The sequence below is a fragment of the Mustela putorius genome, unplaced genomic scaffold, assembly GCF_011764305.1.
Source record: "Mustela putorius furo isolate JIRA1106 unplaced genomic scaffold, ASM1176430v1.1 tig00000129_pilon_pilon_pilon, whole genome shotgun sequence".
Lineage (NCBI taxonomy): Eukaryota > Metazoa > Chordata > Mammalia > Carnivora > Mustelidae > Mustela > Mustela putorius.
In genome coordinates this window covers 50024099-50042161 of record NW_025421290.1, presented here as the reverse complement: position 1 = coordinate 50042161, position 18063 = coordinate 50024099, and the positions used below count along the sequence as shown (strand labels likewise).

At 51.8% G+C, this 18063-nt stretch overlaps 1 protein-coding gene across 1 annotated transcript in view; it reads right to left on the bottom strand.

Moving 5' to 3' along the window:
* DYNC1H1 (dynein cytoplasmic 1 heavy chain 1) overlaps positions 1–18063 on the bottom strand; it is a 68721-nt gene that overhangs the window by 27755 nt on the left and 22903 nt on the right. The window contains exons 12-34 of the mRNA XM_045073851.1: positions 15824–15964; positions 15293–15469; positions 15052–15162; positions 14849–14968; positions 14081–14320; positions 11733–11888; positions 11485–11598; positions 10949–11059; positions 10662–10871; positions 10342–10488; positions 9990–10156; positions 9717–9890; positions 8117–8282; positions 7846–8034; positions 7560–7754; positions 6537–6819; positions 6216–6316; positions 5141–5300; positions 3912–4155; positions 3566–3749; positions 2889–3101; positions 1959–2197; positions 1618–1774 (exon numbers count right to left, since the gene is read on the bottom strand). Of these exons, the coding sequence (XP_044929786.1) occupies positions 1618–1774; positions 1959–2197; positions 2889–3101; positions 3566–3749; positions 3912–4155; positions 5141–5300; positions 6216–6316; positions 6537–6819; positions 7560–7754; positions 7846–8034; positions 8117–8282; positions 9717–9890; positions 9990–10156; positions 10342–10488; positions 10662–10871; positions 10949–11059; positions 11485–11598; positions 11733–11888; positions 14081–14320; positions 14849–14968; positions 15052–15162; positions 15293–15469; positions 15824–15964 (3999 nt within the window). The remainder of the gene's footprint in view (positions 1–1617; positions 1775–1958; positions 2198–2888; positions 3102–3565; positions 3750–3911; positions 4156–5140; positions 5301–6215; positions 6317–6536; positions 6820–7559; positions 7755–7845; positions 8035–8116; positions 8283–9716; positions 9891–9989; positions 10157–10341; positions 10489–10661; positions 10872–10948; positions 11060–11484; positions 11599–11732; positions 11889–14080; positions 14321–14848; positions 14969–15051; positions 15163–15292; positions 15470–15823; positions 15965–18063) is intronic.

Sequence of the window (18063 nt, the reverse complement as noted above, 5' to 3'; positions counted from 1 at the left end):
ATCATGACCTGAGATGAAGGCAGATGCATAACGACTGAGCTACGCAGGCACCCCTACATACATCAATTTTAAAGAAAAAAATAGAAGAATGTGGGTCAGAAATGTGTGTGCTGGGAGAAGAGCAGGTGAGCCCTGGAGACGCACTCTTGGAGGAGAGAACAGCTCCCTTGGAGGGGGTGTCAGTGGCAGAGGTGCACCAGCCTTAGCCCAGGCCAGTATGGCTGCCGTATTCCCTGCCCGAAGCCAGCAACCTTCACCCTGATCCATGAGGCAGGCAAGTCAGTCAGTGTCTCTGTTTTGCAGATGGGGACGGGTACCCCACCTGGGTACCAGTGCTGTAAATGGGGTTGAGAGTCAAACCAGATGGTCTGATTTTCGAACCTTAACCTCGGGGCTACCCCGCCCCACAGGAGAGCAATGGTTAGGATCTACTGGATAACAAGTCAGAAAGACCTGACGTGTCAATCAAGACAAAAGTCCAAGTGCACATTTCCTGAGCGGCACCAGGCATCCCTGGCTCAGTTTCTGACGTGACGACAGCCACCACTGCTGGTCCAAAGGTTCACATGCACCAGCTGCTCTTCCAAAACGGTTCCCCCTTTGTCTCACGCCCACCTCTGGCCCCTTAGCCAGTCCCACCAGCAGGAATTTTAAATTACAGCAGAACTCAGCAGCTCCCGCACTGCCAACTCCTCTGGCCCACATCCCGGACAGTCCCCTTGCTCCCACCCTGCTCCCTGCAGATGCGCTGCAGCCGGCAGCCAGAGGAATCCGACCCAGACTCTCCCGAGGCTCCTGACGCCCCCAGCGGGCACGTGCCAGTCCTCACAGCGACCTCCGCCGAACCTGATCCAGCGGCCCCCTTCCCCGGTCTCATCCACCCTCTCTCCCCTTGCTCCTCGCATCTCTGACCAAGGCCCCTGCTATCGGCCCCTTCAGCTGGAACCGGCACACCCAGAGGCCCACAGACTGGCTCTTCCACCTGCCTCGATCTCAACAGACGCTTCCCGGGGATGCTTCCAGGTCACCCTTCCCGACAGGGCACCCTCCAAATCTCGCCAACACCCACCACTCTCTTCCGGCTTGTTATCCCCTTACCACCTAACACTGTTTCCCTTGGTTTCCTGTCATCACATCAGACTGTGTGTCCGAGGACGACAGGGGTTTGGTCTGCTTTTCTCCTCCTGGACCTTCAGTAGGAAGCAAATCCTCTGCAGGCCCACGAACGTTTCCTTATCTATCTGGTGGTGCGTCCAGGGCCTGGACCAAAAGCTCATTTCCAAGGGACAGCTTTGACAGCTTCCATATCTAAATTACTCCTCTTTGCCACTTCCCAGATATAAGGTAACATCAGAAATCCTAATGTTTGGTTAGGAGTGTGAATCGGGAATTACGGAGTACGCTTAACATTTAGCAGATGGCAGAAAGGTATTAGTCCAATGGAACTATTTCTCGCCAGTCAAAGGACTGGAAAAATCTAGCACCAGGAGACTCCGTCAACCCTGAAAACTACTCACCTGGCTGGCCACTGCTACAGACCCTGGAGCCTCAACTCCAGAGTGGCACTCTGCTAGCACACGGGTCGCCTGGCTTGACACCCCGAAGAAGGCCACTTACGTTGGGCGGAAGGCTGAGGCGCTCGCCATTCGGCAGAGTCAGGAGCTTGTTGTCGTCCAGCACCGAGTTCAAGTTCTCCACCCACTCAGGGTCCACGTCGCCGTCGAAGACGATCCACTGGCGCTTCTGCAGCTCACCCCTCACGTTGTCTATGATCCTGGTTTGGAAAGGTTTTGAAACAGCTGTTGACCAACTTGAGATTCGGAGATCAGAGATGCTCACCTACATGGTTTCTGCAGTGACGATTTAGCCCATTCAGTTTTGGTTAGAAAAGTAACACCTGCCGCTAACGTAAGGACGGAGTACCCAGGTCCCACTTGCGGGAATCATGGTGAACTCACTTTCTCAGGACATGTGTGAACAGCCCATCCGTCCACTCCCTGGTGTTGGGGTCCAGGGTTCCGTAAAGGTGGTCTTTGCTGATGGCCTTGGGGTCAATGATGTGAGCCACGCCCTCCACACCCTCGAGCCTCTCCAGAGCCTTGAGGAGCACACGCCAAGCCATGCTCTTCCCACTTCCTGAAGGCCCCACCATCATCAGGCCATGGTTGATCTGTGTGATCTGATAGAGCTGGAGGACCTGCCGGGCCAAAGAGACCACATCATAACCACTCCAGAGAAGAACCAGCCCCCCCTCATGGCAGCAGACATGAGACACGTGCTCTGAATCCCTAAAGGCAAGCACTACAGCGGAACTTTTAAAGTTAACGGTTCATGGGCCACATCTGCAAAAAATATTTCAATAGGGCTTTTCACTAAACTAGGGGCACTCTTTGGCTGGGAGCCAGAGGAACAGGGGACGCCAACCAGCTGCCTCAAAAGAGCCCCTTTAGAGAGGGTGGAGGCTCCATGGCTGAGCCACCTGCGTGACCCCATCCGGCGCCGGTCTGGTCAGCATGCAGCCGTGTGACCGGATGCTGCTCAGTCTGCCAGAGCAAGGAGAGAAAAGAAGCCCACGCAGACCATCCACCCCGACGGGTTAGCATCGTTAACCCTACGATGCTGGCGAGTCTGGTGGTAGAACTTACACTGGAGTAAATACTTTCTGTAAGTATTTCCATAAGTGTCAGTGTTTCTAGAGAATGAACTCCACCATGTACGTGAAATTTTCACGGAAACCATTAGGTCTGTATTTAAGAAAAAAGCCTTGGGTTCCATCTTGATAAAGCAGCTGCCCCCTGGCCCTCACGGTCTAGTTCTCTCAAACGTGGCTCTTTCCTGGGGCCCGGGGCCGTGACCGCACGGCGCAGCCAGCGGGGTCAACCCGTTACCTTCTCAACCCACATCCCGCCGACTTCTTCTCCGTCTCCGTACGTCAGGTACATCTCCTGGCACACCTTCTTCAGCTCCTCTCGCAGTGCAGTCATCTCGCCCCGGTGGTACTGCACCCCGGGGAACACGTCCGACAGGAGGCTGAAGAGCAGCGGGATATCTTCTGCCACCAGCTTGGGTACCATGGTCTCACAGACGCTCTGGATCAGAATCTAATGGCGAGAAGACAGACGAGCTCTGAGCAGGGGTGTTGGGGCCCAGGGGTAGCCCGGCTTGAACAGCCACTGCTGTGTCCCCAGAAGGTACGTCAGAAAGATGTGGCCGTTAGCGACTCAGTTCACTATGCAAATACATCCTTCCCAGGCCGGGGGATCACCACGGGGACTCTCAAGCTGCGGCTTAGATGTTGAAAAGACAAATTTAAATATTAGTGTCTGGGGCGCCTGGGTGGCTCAGTCAGTTAAAGCCTCTGACTCTTGGTTTTCGCTCAGGTCATGATCTTGGGACCCTGGGATTGGAGCCCCAAGTCAGGCTCGGCACTCAGGGGAGAGTCTGCTTCTGTGCCCTTCCCTCCACCCCTCCCCCTGCTCGTACACACTCTCTCTCAAATAAATAAATCTTTTTTTAAAAAGTTAGTGTTTAAGGTGTGAGTGATTAGAAGAACATACGTACGAACCTCTTGTTCAGGTAGATTTTCTGCAATTTCTCCTTCATCAACTGCTTCCCCGCGTTCTTCTTTCTCCCTCTTTATCTTCTGGATTCTCTCTCTCTTCACATTTCCTGCACTTACCAGCACACTCTTCAAAGCTCGAAGACCAAAGTCATAATGGCTTTGGGAAGAGAGCTGCTCATCACACAGTCTGAAAGAGAAAACGTTTACCTTAGAAGAACACACTCTAAGCAGCCACAGAGTCAAGAAACCAGACACGGACACTTGGAAAGCTGTGCCAGGGTCAGAGATGAACCGCAGCGGCACATCTCACACACGCTAGCACATGGTCAGGGTAACTCTGGGCACTCACTTGAAGAACGGGACGATTTTGTTGGCGAGGACCTCAGCAGTGCGGAAGCCCTGTGAGTACAGCATGACCTGGGCGATGAGCTGCCGGTCAGGCTTGGTCATGGCCAAGCTCCGGAACAGCTTCTTGAGGTTGTCGGGAAGGTTGGACCGGCCTGCATAGCCGGGGTTCATGGTGATGAAGATGGCCATGTCTGGGCTCACCTTCACTTGCTTGTTGAGCAGCTCACAAGTAATGGGGGCAGAGGCTGAAAATCAGAGAATGGTGTTAAGACTTGAAATGTTCAAAACCAGGCTAAAATTCTCCCTAAAAGCACTCATCTCCCCATCAGCCAGCCTCTAAAGCTCAAAGCCCAGGGCTGCGGGGGAGCTGCTCTCTGGCGCTCCTCCACGCATGTCACCCTACCTGGGCAGACATAGCTATGCACACACCACCTATGTGAGAGCCACCCGCACGTGGAGCAAAGTCACCAAGGGCGGAAAACGCACACGCTGCGCACTGCTGGGTGTCACAAGGTCAATGGAAGGATAGAAACGCAACCCAACAGCAGTTGCAAAAATAAAAATCAATCCATGTGACACAACTGACTGGCTCAGATGCCAAGGACCGCCTTTTCCTGGGATCGACTGCCACCACCCACACCTGAACCCATACCTGAACCCCGAGCACTGCTTTCTCTAACACCCCTTTGTTTCAGCGAGAGCTCCGCCAGTCCTTCGCTAAGCCAAGTTCCTACTGCTGCAGGGCGCACGGCGGCCGCTGCTGCCGTCACCCCTCCGGCACCCACCCTGCCCCCACCGGTGTGCCTGGCTCTGTGGGAACGAGGCAGGGGACCAGAGCCTCTCAGCACGGGTTCTCCTACAGTGACAGAGGGCATGTCCCTGAGGCCCCTGGAAGAACACTGCCAGCAGGCGGCCAGGAAGGCTGGCTCCAGGGGCGCGCAGGGAGGAGGGAGGGCCCACACGGGCCCAACACGTGCTGTGGGCAGGTACTCTGGGAGGGAGCACAGAGATTCTCGTCCACCGGGGCAGGGCAGCCACGGTGTGGGCTGCTCTGGTCTGAGCAGTGTAGACTGCCCATGCAGCCTCATCTCAGGTCTTGCCACCCCACCTGCAGCACTGAGTCCTGGAGGCGAAGTGCAATGCCACGTTAAGGTGGCCACACGGAACCCAGCCCGCATGGGCTTTCCCTCCACAGTCGCTAAGTAACTTGTAAAGAAAAAGAAGTCTCACTCTTATCACAGTTGGGGTTGGAGTGCTCCCGCAGTGCCTCCTGAATGCACTGCACCTGCTGTGACACGGCCGACAGCATCCGCTCCTCCAGGCGGTTGAATTCGTCAAAGCAGCCCCACGCGCCCACCTGGCACAGCCCCACGAAGATTCGTCCCATCGCCTGAAACCGGAGCGGAGAGAGGGTCTCGGTGCTGGATCGGTGGTCCCGGTGCTAGACCGGGCCCTCCATCTGCCGCCCTCCCAGCTGGCTGTGGAGGGACACGAGGCCAACAAGGGATGTGCGTGGTCCCGGGGCCCGCACGGAGCAGGCCCGTTGCTGACAGCAGCGACTGTCAGCGTACACTTCAGTGCACTGCACCTCTCCTCCTCCGGTGCCAGTAAAATCCTAATGAGAAAGCTCTTCTCATTCTATCACCTTGAGTTGGTTAAGAAAACTTATTCTCGGGGCACCTGGGTGGCTCAGTCATTAAGCATCTGCCTTCAGCTCAGGATTCACGATCCCGGCTCCTGGGATCGAGCCCCGGGTCAGGCTCCCTGCTCAGCAGGAAGCCTGCTCCTCCCTCTCTCACTCCCCCTGCATGTGTTCCCCTTCTCGCTGTGCCTCTGTCAAAAAAATAAAATCTTAAAAGAAAAAAAAGGGACGCCTGGGTGGCTCAGTTGGTTGGACGACTGCCTTCGGCTCAGGTCATGATCCCGGAGTCCCGGGATCGAGTCCCGCATCCGGCTCCCAGCTCCACAGGGAGTCTGCTTCTCTCTGACCTTCTCCTCGCTCATGTTCTCTCTCATTGTGTCTCTCTCAAATAAATAAATAAAATCTTAAAAAAAAAAAAAAAAGAAAAAAAAATGTATTCCCAGACACAGGCACTAATGATTTCTTCCAAGAACATGCAGCTCAAGTCAGTCCCCGAGCACCTACACTGGAGCCCCACTCAGAGTCACAGCACCCCCAGTCCCCAGCAGGGCGGATGAGGCACGCCGAGCTGTAAGGCCAGCAGCCTGGAGAGGAGCCCAGGGTGGCACTCCCCAGCTGGCCTCTCAACCACTAGACTTTAGGTGGATTCAGAAAGCTTCTCACCTGGAAATCAAAGGTTTCATCGCAGTTGAAGACTAAAACAAAGCGTCCAAGCTGATGGCCAAGAGCTTTGACCGACTCTGTCTTCCCGGTCCCAGCCGGCCCTGTCATTTAAAGAGCAGGATGAAGCACTTGAGTCCATGGGGAGGGATCTTGACTTTACACAATTTACAAAACCAAAGATTTAATAACTACAAACAAATCTAAAATTCTAGAATGTTCCACCTACAGAATTAAGAACTAGGTTTAAAGTCACTGGTTTACTCTTTACAAAGTATGCTTACTCTTCATACTCCGTCCGTCTAGGTCTGTGGAGTAACTTACCGAACGGGGACCCTCCCAGCCTCGCCTCTAAGGCTTGAGTCATGGTCAAATAGCAGCGGTCAGTGAGTGGGGTCTGCACCAGCTTGTCCTGGACACCGAGGTACTCAAAGCCATAGTTAAATTTGGCATTTGCCATTTGGATCGACAGCTGCTGGAGCACATCAGTTTGCTTAGGGTCGAAGTAAAAGCGCATCTGGCTGAGCCATTCGAATGATTTGGCGTTGTCAATCTTGCTTTTGATCAAGGACCGCGTCACATCCCTCTGGTGAACCAGCTCTGTAATCTGAGCAGAGAGTCTGTCTGAGAATTCATCAGGGACTGGAGAAGTCCAGTGCCTTTCCTGGGGATGCGATCCTTGAACACCTTCAACTTGAGATGTAAGACTCAGTTACAGTGGCTTTTAGTAAATATTCCAAAATGTGAATTCATTCTTAAAACAAACAGAGCTGGGTGCCTGGGTGGCTCAGTGGGTTAAGCCTCTGCCTTCGGCTCAGGTCATGGTCCCAGGGTCCTGGGATCGAGCCCCGCATGGGGCTTCTGCTCAGCGGGGAGCCTGCTTCCCACCCCCACTCTGCCTGCCTCTCTGCCTATTTGTGATCTCTGTCAAATAAAGAAAGAATATCTTAAAAAAAAACAAAACCCAACAGAACTGTTATTTACACACTGGAATTGGGCAGAATCAAGAGCTGCAGCAAAACCAAACAACCAACAAAACTATTTTAAGTGCAAACTCTGCAACGGACAGAACACCCATCTCCAACCTCAGTCTGGCCCCTGCGCTGCTCTGGGAAGGGATGCGGAGCAAGAGCGGAAAGCCCTGATCCAAGCTTATCACCTGCTGTTTACCAGGATGTGTACACGAAACTCCCCGCTCCGACATGGTCACCTGCCGACAGGACCAGACAGCAAATACCCACCCCAGACTCATAAACTTGCCACCTCCTTTTCTCCCTAACACCCATCAGAGGACTTTGCAGGCACAAGCGCCTGACCAGTGAGGAACGAGTCAGACACGGGACTCACCAAGTGCTCCAGCTTCCGTCTCCGGAGTGGCGGCTGCTCCATGAGGACGGAGTCGGCCAACACGTTGAGAGTGACCTCCACGTTGCTCAGCACGGAGTGCAGGGGTGCCGCGTCCCCACTGCCCCCGATGCTGCTCAGCGCGGTCTCCACATTTTCAGACCAGGCGATCTGGGCTGACAGAACCACGAGCTGGGCCTGAATGACACAAGACACAAGAACCAAAGGACCATTTCGGACACCAGCCCGTGCACCCACCTTTATGCTGACCCACTTCTGCTGCATTTACCTGATACTTATCAATCCAAGTGATGTATGTATTCGGGTCAATTGAAGTTGCTTTACCAAAAATCTCAACTTCTGTAACAGACTCAGCAAGAAGTTTAGCCAGTGTGACTCTCATCTCCTTTTCTACCAGCGTGAGCCACTCGTTGATTTTGGGATGCTCGGTAATCGACACAGGAGTTTTAAACATAACCTGAAATAAATTCAATTTAAGAATGAAGATTGTGCAAAGACAGGAGAGAAGCATTCTTAGTTACAATCACACATTCAACTACCTCCTCTCCTTCACGGGATGAAATGCCCAAGACGACAGAGTTATCCTCGTTCAGGATGATGCTCGAAACTCCAGCAAACATCTTCTTGAAATGTTTCTGTAACTTAGCTACATTCTTACTGTTTCCAATAATTTCAAGCAAATCTTCATCACCCACGAAATAGAACCTAAAATTAAAATAGCATTCAAGTTGCTAAAATGTTACATAAGTAGTTGATCAAAATGTAACTTCAAGGGACGCCTGGGTGGTTCAGTGGGTTAAGTCTCTCCCTTTGGCTCAAGTCATGATCTCAGGGTCCTGGGATTGAGTCCCGCGTTGGGTTCTCTGCTCAGCGCAGAGCCTACTTCCTCCTCTCTCTCTCTCTGCCTGCCTCTCTGTCTACTTGTGATCTCTGTCAAATAAATAAATAAAATCTTAAAAAAATGTTTTCCAAAGATTTTATTTATTTATTCGAAGATTTTATTTATTTGACAGAGAGAGATCACAAGTAGGCAGAGAGGCAGGCAGAGGTGGAGGGGAAGCAGGCCCCCATTGAGCAGAGAGTCTGATGTGGGGCTCGATCCCAGGACCCTGAGATCATGACCCAAGCCAAAGGCAGAGGCTTTAACTCACTAAGCCACCCAGGCACCCCCCAAAAATGTAACATCAAACTATGGGAAGGGAAACTGGATTTGGATGGTGGTGGTCAATCTTCAAGTCTGAACAGAGATCACATTAAACTTCTTCCAGCCCTCAGCAGAATATACATTTTTAAAAGATTTTATTTATTTGACAGAGAGAGAGAAAGAGAGATCACAAGTAGGCAGAGAGGCAGGCGGGGGTGGGGGTGGGGGTAGCAGGCTCCCTGCTGAGCAGAGAGCCTGATGTGGGGCTCGATCCCAGGACACTGAAATCACGACCTAGGCGGAAGGCGGAGGCTTAGCCCACTGAGCCACCCAAAGGCCCCCATTTTTTTAAAAAAGATTTTATTATTTATTTATTTATCTGACAGAAAGAGAGAGATCACAAGTAGGCAGAGAGGCAGGCAGAGGGAGAGGGGGAAGCAGGCTCCCTGCTGAGCAGAGAGCATGAGGTGGGACTTGATCCCAGGACTCCTGAGATCACGACCTGAGCAGAAGGCAGAGGCTGAACCCACTGAGCCCCCCAGGAGACACATATTTATCTAAGAAGTTACTAAAAAGGAACTCCACAGATTTCATGTCATTTGCCTTACGTCATGGACTTACTTTTTATTTACTTATTTTACCTTTTACGTGGTCTTATTTGTTAAAAGCCTATTCAATTTATAGAAAGCAAACTATGCAGAAAGGAAGAAATACCACTTGGAAAATAACCAGAGCTGAATTTTTAAGAGTTATGAGGTGCCTGGAAGGGTGGATAACAGTTTCAGTGAAGCTTCATAAACAAATGCAAGGGAAAAAATAAGGGATTATTTATTATATTAGGAATACATGCACAAAACCAGAGTAATATTCATTGAATGGATTATTGGTAACACAACTCCTGATGCGAAAACAATCAACACACAGCCCCAGAAGGGAGAGCAGACGGCTCTTGAAACTGAACTTCACTTCTGCGCAAGTCAAAGCAAGCATCTTACCTGGGAAAAGACGATCGCTCCCTTTCTAGGTATTCTCCCAATGCTTTCTGGATCTTTCCTAACAGGTCTGCCAATCTCTCCAGAGACCTCTGTACCCCCTGGATGTTCAGGACATCCATAACAAGGGGGGACTTGGATACTTTTTTCATCAGAGCCAAAAACTCCGTGCTGATACTACAAATCAAATTGAAACCGTTGTTAGCTTTTACATGAAGAGCGGTTAGCAGACACATCTACGACTCGGCTCTCTTGCTCCCTGGCTGGAGGTCGTACCTCTGGAACCGCTGTGTTTCCACTGGCAGCAGGTGCTTGATATCCGCACTGCCCGTGAAGATGCCTTCCAGATAGACCCACCGTCTCTGCACGTCGATCCACACGTCAAAGAGAGCCATGATCCGGTTCAGCTTGTCTTCCCAGCTCAGGGCATCTTCCTCAAAAACCTAGTGGATAGATGGAAAGCAGATCCCAGCTGCTAAACCTTTCATAGATATGCCAAAGCTTACTAAAAAAATGCCAATGAAGTCAACTTATTTGACTTACACTTCAAAAACCAGTCAAAAGATATTACAGAGAAAGTGCAGGAGAACGCTCAGTGAGAGAGGGAAGGCTTCCCCAGCAACGGTACCTTGTAATACGGAGACAGCTTCATGGCCGAGACGCTGTTGATGTGCTCTTTGACCTTGTTGAAGAGGTCATCCCAGCCTCGGATCAAGCGACACTTGTTCTGATAGTTAACCAAGTCTAGCTCGTAAGTGTTCCATACCTCTCTTATCTGAATTAAAACCAAAAGAAGGGATGTTATTGATAAGTGGGCATTCACCAGCCGCACAAGCAAGCAGGTGTCAGGGGGACAAACAGACCACAGAGGCAGCTGTTCTTACACAGCCCAAACCTACATCACAGCTAGAAACGTGACATAAAAATGGCTACCGGTCTGTTATTTACCTGCTTCAAAAATTCTTCCAAAGCCATCTCCCCTTGTGCCACAAGCAGCACGTCCTTGACAATAGCTTCATTTTTCTGCAAGTCAACATCCCAGATCTGGCCAAGGGTTAGCTCAGAAACAACCCAATTAACATGAAGCCTTTTCATCAGCTGCTTCCAATGGCGATCTTTGAGTGCCTCGGATTTCAGCTCAATCACCAGCATGTTTATCTGCGGAGAGAGTCAGTGGATCACCTGTGCGGCCGTGCTCCTAGTGGACGCCCGGGACCCCAGCCCTGACTCACTACCTTCAAGTAACCCTTCAGAAGCCTCTGGACAAACTCATAGGATGCGTACTGCCGTAATCGTGCGGGGAAGTTTTTCAGCTGGTTCAGGAGGCCGTCTAAATTTTGTCGAAGCTGTGGAGAGAAAAGGTGGTATTTAGTTTGCCAGCACGTTCTTTAAACGGCGAGTATCTTATAAAATGCTTTTAAGGGGTGCTGGGTGCAGTAGTTGGTTAAGCGTCTAACTCTTGACTTTGGCTCAGGTCAGTGTGTCAGGGTTAGGAGATAGAGCCCCGCGCCAGGCTCTGCACTGAGCAGGGAGTCTGCTTCTCTCCTTCTCCCTTTCCCTCTGCCCCTCCCCTGCTCCATCTCAAATAAATTAAGTAATTAAAAAAAAAACCTCCTGGTTTCGAAGCACATTTTCCATCGATCCAGACGAAATCTGTAAACGACCACCCTGTGACACTTTGTAAACTCACGACAGGTGGGCAAAGCTTCTAAGCCAAGCCTACAACTCACCACACACAAGGGCACACCACAGCGGCTAGGACTAGGTATACCTTTCGAGGCTGGACGGAGACCCACGGCTGCTCCTTCATCTGATCAATCTGCTCCCAGACCTTGGAAAGTTCTGACCAAACGCCTTTGAGATCCTGTAGTTCCTCTAAGGCCACCTGTGATGGCGACAGCGCAGCAGTGAGCCTCTGGATGTAGGAACCACTGCAGATCTGGCAGGGCCCTTGAGAAGGTCCCGGTCAAGGGCAGAGCGAGGATGAGGAGCCCCACCCCTACCGCCTGCGGTCCGTACCTGGACGCGCTCTTCACTGCCGCTGAGAAGTCCCGTATCTGTCAGTTCTAGCGCCTCCTTGGCCTTGGCGCACTTCTCCCGGTCATCCTTCAGCCTGCCGAACTTTCCTTCATATATGGTAAGAGCCTGAAGCGCCTCCTCCGGGCGAAGATTGCCCTGCAAGCAAAGTGCAGAATTGCAGAGCTAAGTCTCAAGACAGATGCCTACTTGGGCTCTGAAACGGTGGGGAGAGCCTGCGGTGAGTCTGGAAACTTGTGGTTCCTTAAACATGTCTCTGTGTATGTACCTCTTCAGCAAGATATATGCTTATGATCCGTCTATGTTAACGAATGTAACTTTTACTCCTATTTGACATAAACAAAGCATGAATAAGAAAGGTAGAGCACTGATGTGCCTCACTGGCTCAGTTGGAAGAGCATGTGATGCTTGATTTCCGGGTCGTGAGTTCGAGCCCTGTGATGGGTCCAGAGATGACTTGAATCAACATGCATTTAAAAAAAAAGAAAAAAGGGGGCACCTGAGTGACTCAGTGGGTTAAGCCACTGCCTTCGGCTTGGGTCATGGTCTCAGGATCCTGGGATTGAGCCCCGAGTCAGGCTCTCTGCTCAGCAGGGACCCTGCTTCCCCACCACCCCTCTGCCTGCCTCTCTGCCTACTTATGATCTCTCAGTCAAATAAGAAAAAAAAAAGTCTTACAAAAAGAAAAAATAAAAGAAACAAGAAACAAGAAGGTGGAGTACCACTCCATTTAGCCACCATCTCACTAAGCGCCTGGGAAGGCAGGAAGAGAAGAGTCAAAACAGACTGGGGCCAGGAGCAGGCCTCTCCTGATCTGAGGGTACGGGGCTCTCGGGGAGGCGGGGAAGGCTGCCAGCCATGCTCTCCCCGGGGCACACAGCCACTGCATCAGTTACCAAGAGAAGGACAAGAAATCAAGTGGTCCTCAGTGAAATGGCCTCTAGTTGAGAATTTAAACTATGATTTGCTGACTCCTCAATAACTTGAAAATGACTAGATAAAACATAAAAAAATTAAACTGTAACACATTACTAGCAAAAAATAGCAATAAACAATATTCAAATTCTGGTGATCAGAATCTTGCCTACTGAGAAATACTCACTCCCCCGCTAGAGCCAGCATTCTGCAAAGTTACAGTTCTGGCATTTGTGAAAGCAAAGGGCTTCTTAGAACAGCAGCCCTCGAACCAGAATTAAGCACAAAGTAGGACCTCCGGGTCCAAGAGCACAGGCAGGGCTGAGGCAGGACGGAGCTCTGCTGAGTAGGTGGGAGGCCAGATCTGTTGCCAGGCCTGCTGCGGAACTGCTACACCCCAAACCAGAGCACCAGGTTAACACTTGGAGTGTCCTACCTGTCCACCCCCTCTCCTCCCGTCCATGCTCCTGCTTTCATGTCCAAACAAATCAGACTGAACTCCCCCAGGAAACCAGGTACGCGGTTCTGTACTTGCTTGAGCCCTGCACACACCGTCGCCTCTAAGGACCGCCCCCGCCACTGCACGACTTGCCAGCCCCCCTTCCTCCCGCAGGTCTCCCCGCAAACACCACCATCCCTGTAAGGCAGCATACCACCGACACTCCTCGTCCGCCTGGGCCCCTCCCCATGGCACCAATCCCCATCTGACTCAAATACACGTCTTCCGTGCTCGTTTTCACCTGCCTCTCCCACTGCTGTGCCCCTCCTGGTCACTGCTCTATCCCCAGCACCTGAACACACTTGGTGCTCAGTAAATATCTGAATGAACCAAGAGGACTGAAGGGGCAGGTCCCGGTACAGAAGCAACGATGACAACAAGGATGGCAGGACCTGCCTCCCACAGCACATGCCAACGTGAGGCTCGGCCTGTGCCTGCGAGAAATTCAATTCTAATTTCTGAGTGTGCCTAAGTAAGAGAATAACTTAGAACAGAAAACCTTAAATTTTTAAAACCACCTGCTGACTTAAATGATCGTCACAAGGGCTTCTACGTAAAAAGAGCTCTAAGTTGGTAAGTGCTGTTTAAGTTACAAAAAGGTAAGTCCTTGGGGCGCCTTGGGGGGCTCAGTGGGTTAAGCCTCTGCCTTCGGCACAGGTCATGATCTCAGGGTCCTGGGATCAAGCCCCGCATCGGGCTCTCTGCTCAGCAGGGAGCCTGCTTCCCTTCCTCTCTCTGCCTACTTGTGATCTCTGTCTACCAAATAAATAAGTAAGATTAAAAAATATATATATTAAAAAGGTTAAGTCCTCATCCCGGGACTGCTAAGTCAGAGCAAAGCCTTCGGCGTGGGAGAAAGGACAGGGATTCGCAGTGGGGGTCGCCTTGGGGCTAGGGCATGGCAGGCGGGGCTCACCGTGACGGGCTTGGTTTTCTCCCAGTCAGCCAGCAGGTCTGTGGTGCGGCTCTCCACCGCCCGGTCCTCCTGCACAATCTTCATCTGCAGGTTCGCCACCTGCTGCTGGATGGCAGAGTCCTTCCGCCGCATGATGTCGTTAAAGGCCCCCCACTCGCCCTCAATGTTGTCGATGTAGAGCCAGGAGGGTGGGAACTGGAACCTTTGCTTTTCCAGCAAGCGTTGGCCATTGCGGTAGAGCTTTGAGGTGAAAAACACAGGTTTTTTTTTCTTTCACAATAGAAACCGTCATCAGATTCCCATGTAAAAGGAAGACACCCTGCCGCTCTAGAATACAGAACATCAGTATGTTCGCTCTTGTCCAGAAACCTGCCCGGGGAGTGCGGCACCCAGGAAGCAGCACGGCCCAGGCCCGTGGCAGCTGGGACACCCCACGCCTGCTGCGCCCAAGTGGCCCTGAGAGGACAGAAGGCGTGCTGCTGAGGCGCATCCCCCCCTCCTTCCGAGGTAGAAAAACCAATGCGTGTGTGACTCAAAGATCAACAACTAACGTCCAAGATTTAAAAGGCAAGACAGAGTGGTTCGCAAACCTCCACGTGCTTCGAAGTCACCTGCAGAGCTGTTTAAAATGCAGACCCTGGGACGCCAGGATCCGCGTTTAAACCAGCTCAGCAGGAGGGTCAAGCTGGTGGCTTGCGGACTGTGCGGACCTAACGCCAAGCACCTCCCGGGCCGATGCTGAGACTCTGAACTGTTTCCAGAGCTCACCTCAACTTGTTTCTCAAACTGTTTGATCTTCCGTTTCAAAGACTGCACGTAGGTGATGAAGGTCACTGCGTCGGAGGTGCTGGCCGTGTCCACCGAGTGCTGCTCCAGCTCCTGGCGTGACTGTTTGGAGAGAACACAGAAGGTTAATGCGGGGCCCAGGTCACCAGCAGACTCGTCCTGCTGCCAGAATCTTGCTTCCTCACCTTGGAGATCTGGGAGTGGAATTCCGTCATGTTTGATCCAAGCATCTGCCCAAATTTGCTGAGAACCTCCTTATGCCAAGAGTCGTACTTCAAGTTCACCTTAGATTGAACCTGCAGGTGAATGAGCCCCCAACAACAGGCCATCAGCTCCTTCAGGCTTCCGCTGCATCCCCATCCCACACCAGACGCTGCCTTGAGAGCCAGCCACCTCCACCCCTTGTGACAAGACAGCAGAGCTCACCTTGCCATAATCTATAACCACTGGTCCAAACTCTTTCTTGGTTTCTGCGTTGTCGAAAGTGCCTCTGGCCTTCCTTATCTGAACCAGGAGAGCCTGCCATTTGTTGAGATCTTCCCCAAGTCTGTTGTAGATGTTCTCAGCCTGCATGTCCCACAGGCACTGATACTGAAGCCAGACCTGCAGACGAAGGGCACGGTCAAGCCCACAGCCGGCCTCTCACTGTGTAGGCCACTCGTGCATAGGATGTTCATATTTCACTAAAAAGACTCACTTTCAACACTGCTAGAAAAATTCACTTCAAGCTCTCAGAATTTTCATATTAAAAGAGAATAAAATTCACTGTTCTCTGAAATGCAAGTTAATAGACTGTAAGATTTGCTCTACTGCTGACTGCTTAAAGTGAGTGTTATCTAGTGTATCACATGGTATACACAGTGCACAGATTTTAGCTCCCACCTTTATTAGACAGCATACGCACTACATTAAGAAAGACTCTACAGCAAGATATGAACGACACTGGGAGCTTCTCACCTTGACGTACTGCTCGACCTCAGTCACGATACCCATGACCGCAGAGTAGGACTCCTCTAAGGCAACAGGGCCATCAGGCATCCGTGTTAGAGCATTCCGGTAGAATTTCTCTTCTTCAGTCAGCTCATAATGTACGCCCACCTAAGGAAGCAGAGGCGGAAGGAGCACAAACAGCATATACAAAATGCTCGTCTCAGAGCCCCTTTCACTGAATTCAAATGAACTGCAGGGAATAGCCTGCTACAAAACTGGCATTTAATGTCCCTTTACCCCAGCCACAAGAAATCAGAGGCCTACTTGTACTTCACTCATCAGCCAATAAAGGGAACATCAGACCAACCACAAGCTAGAGTATGCGGCGTCACTACGTAAAAGCAGTTCCAGAGCTCTCCGAGCCCTGGGAGCAGAGCCTCTCCGTGGCAGTGGAACACCAAAGGTGAGGTCTAAGGACTAAGATGACCATGACTGCACAGTTACAGCAGCCTGGATGATGGAAGTGATGACCAGCCATCGCTTCAATGAACAGAGCCCTGGCTATGTGCCAGGCACTGTTCCAGGCACGAGAAAGAGCCAGACAAAAATCTCTGCTCACACAGACTTGTACTCCGTGGAGGAGAGACAGGGAAAAGCAAACTATACAGAACATTAGCGGGTGAGCAGCGCTCTGGAGACAAAGCAGGAGAGAGGAAGGCTTGGAGTATGGGGTGGGGGAGGTCAGGGAAGGCCCCACAGAACAGGACTGGGGGAGGGAGTGTGCTATGTCCGCACGTCGCTACCATTGGTTCCAAGCAGAGGTCAGCAAGTGCAAAGGTCTAGGGGCAAGAGCCTGTCTGAGGAGAGTGAGAGGCCAATGTGGCCGGGGCAGTGTCAGTGAGTGGGATGCAGGCGCTCAAGTCAGAGAGGCCGCAAGCAGCCTATTAGGTGGGGCCCAGAGCTCTGCCATGGGACGTGGCTTTCATGTGGGGTGGCACGGGAAGCCATCGGGGGCACTGGGAAGACCAGTGTCAGGACTGACATGAAATCTAAGTCTTACACTGCTGCTGTGTTGAAAATAGGTTTTAGGGCGGCAAAAGCAAACACAAAGATCTGTCAGGGGGAACCTGAAGAACCCCAGGGAGGGGGGACAGTACCTTGGACTGGTGGTATCAGTGGATGTGGGCAAAAACGATCAAGATTGATTTTGAAGACAGAAACAGTGAGCGGCCAGGGTGACACCCTGACTTGGGCCTGAGTGGGCTGAAGGCGGGGAAAGGAAAGACTGGGCGTGGGGGCAAGTCTGAGGGAGGGGTCGGAGGTGCGCTCAGTGTGTGGCACCCATCAGTCTGGTGGGAACGCCCGGGAGCCAGCAGGAGAGATGGGTTTGGAGGTCAAGACAAAGGCTGGGCTAGAGATGTGAGAACGGAGTTGTTACGCATGGCCAGCACTCAGTGAGTGGACTGTGTGGGACAGAGTTCTGGGGTGGGCAGCACACAGAGAGAGGTAGAGGCTGGAAGGAGGAGAGCCAAAGAGGAGCCAGCAGAGGAGACTGGCCCGTGAGTGGGAGGAAAAGCAGGACAGAGGAACAAGCATACCCGGCAGGAGGGGGTGTGCACCCGTCACGGCCTGCCACTGCCACTTCTCCGGGCTGAGAAGCCGGCCACAGTGACAGGGAAAGACCGGGGACCCTCATGTCTGAGCAGGAGGGACCTGGAGCAGGTGTGTAGACAAGTCCTCTATGTTTTTACCAAGAGAACCAAGAAGTAAGATGGCTAGAGGGTGACAGGGGTCAGGCTTATTCAGGAGACTGAGCCACAGACAAGGGCATGGGACCCAGCGGAAGAGGGGGGGGTTTCACTTCCGTCACATGTGGAGACGAACAGCATGGCTGGCTAAAAACAGGACGTGACAAGAAATATCCTGCAGTCTGTACAGACTGCCCAGAGCAGAAGGAACCAGTATTCACAGTTGGGTCCCGATTAGCTGGTCACTGCCAAGTTTGGGCTCATCACTGTCAGGACTGTGAGTCTATAGGTGGTTGCTACAGCAAAAAATTCTAAGGACTCAGCCCATGTTGTGTCTGGTCCAAAGCTAACAGTTTCTAGAAGAGCTGGAGTCACAGGCTGTGGAGATCTGCTTATGTGAAGTAATACTACTTAGAGACCAAGGACTACCTAGTCTTTTGGGTTTTCCTTTTGCTCCAGAAGCACATTATTAAGAGTGTATCTAGGATCTGTTTTGAAATAATCTGATGGACGGAGAGG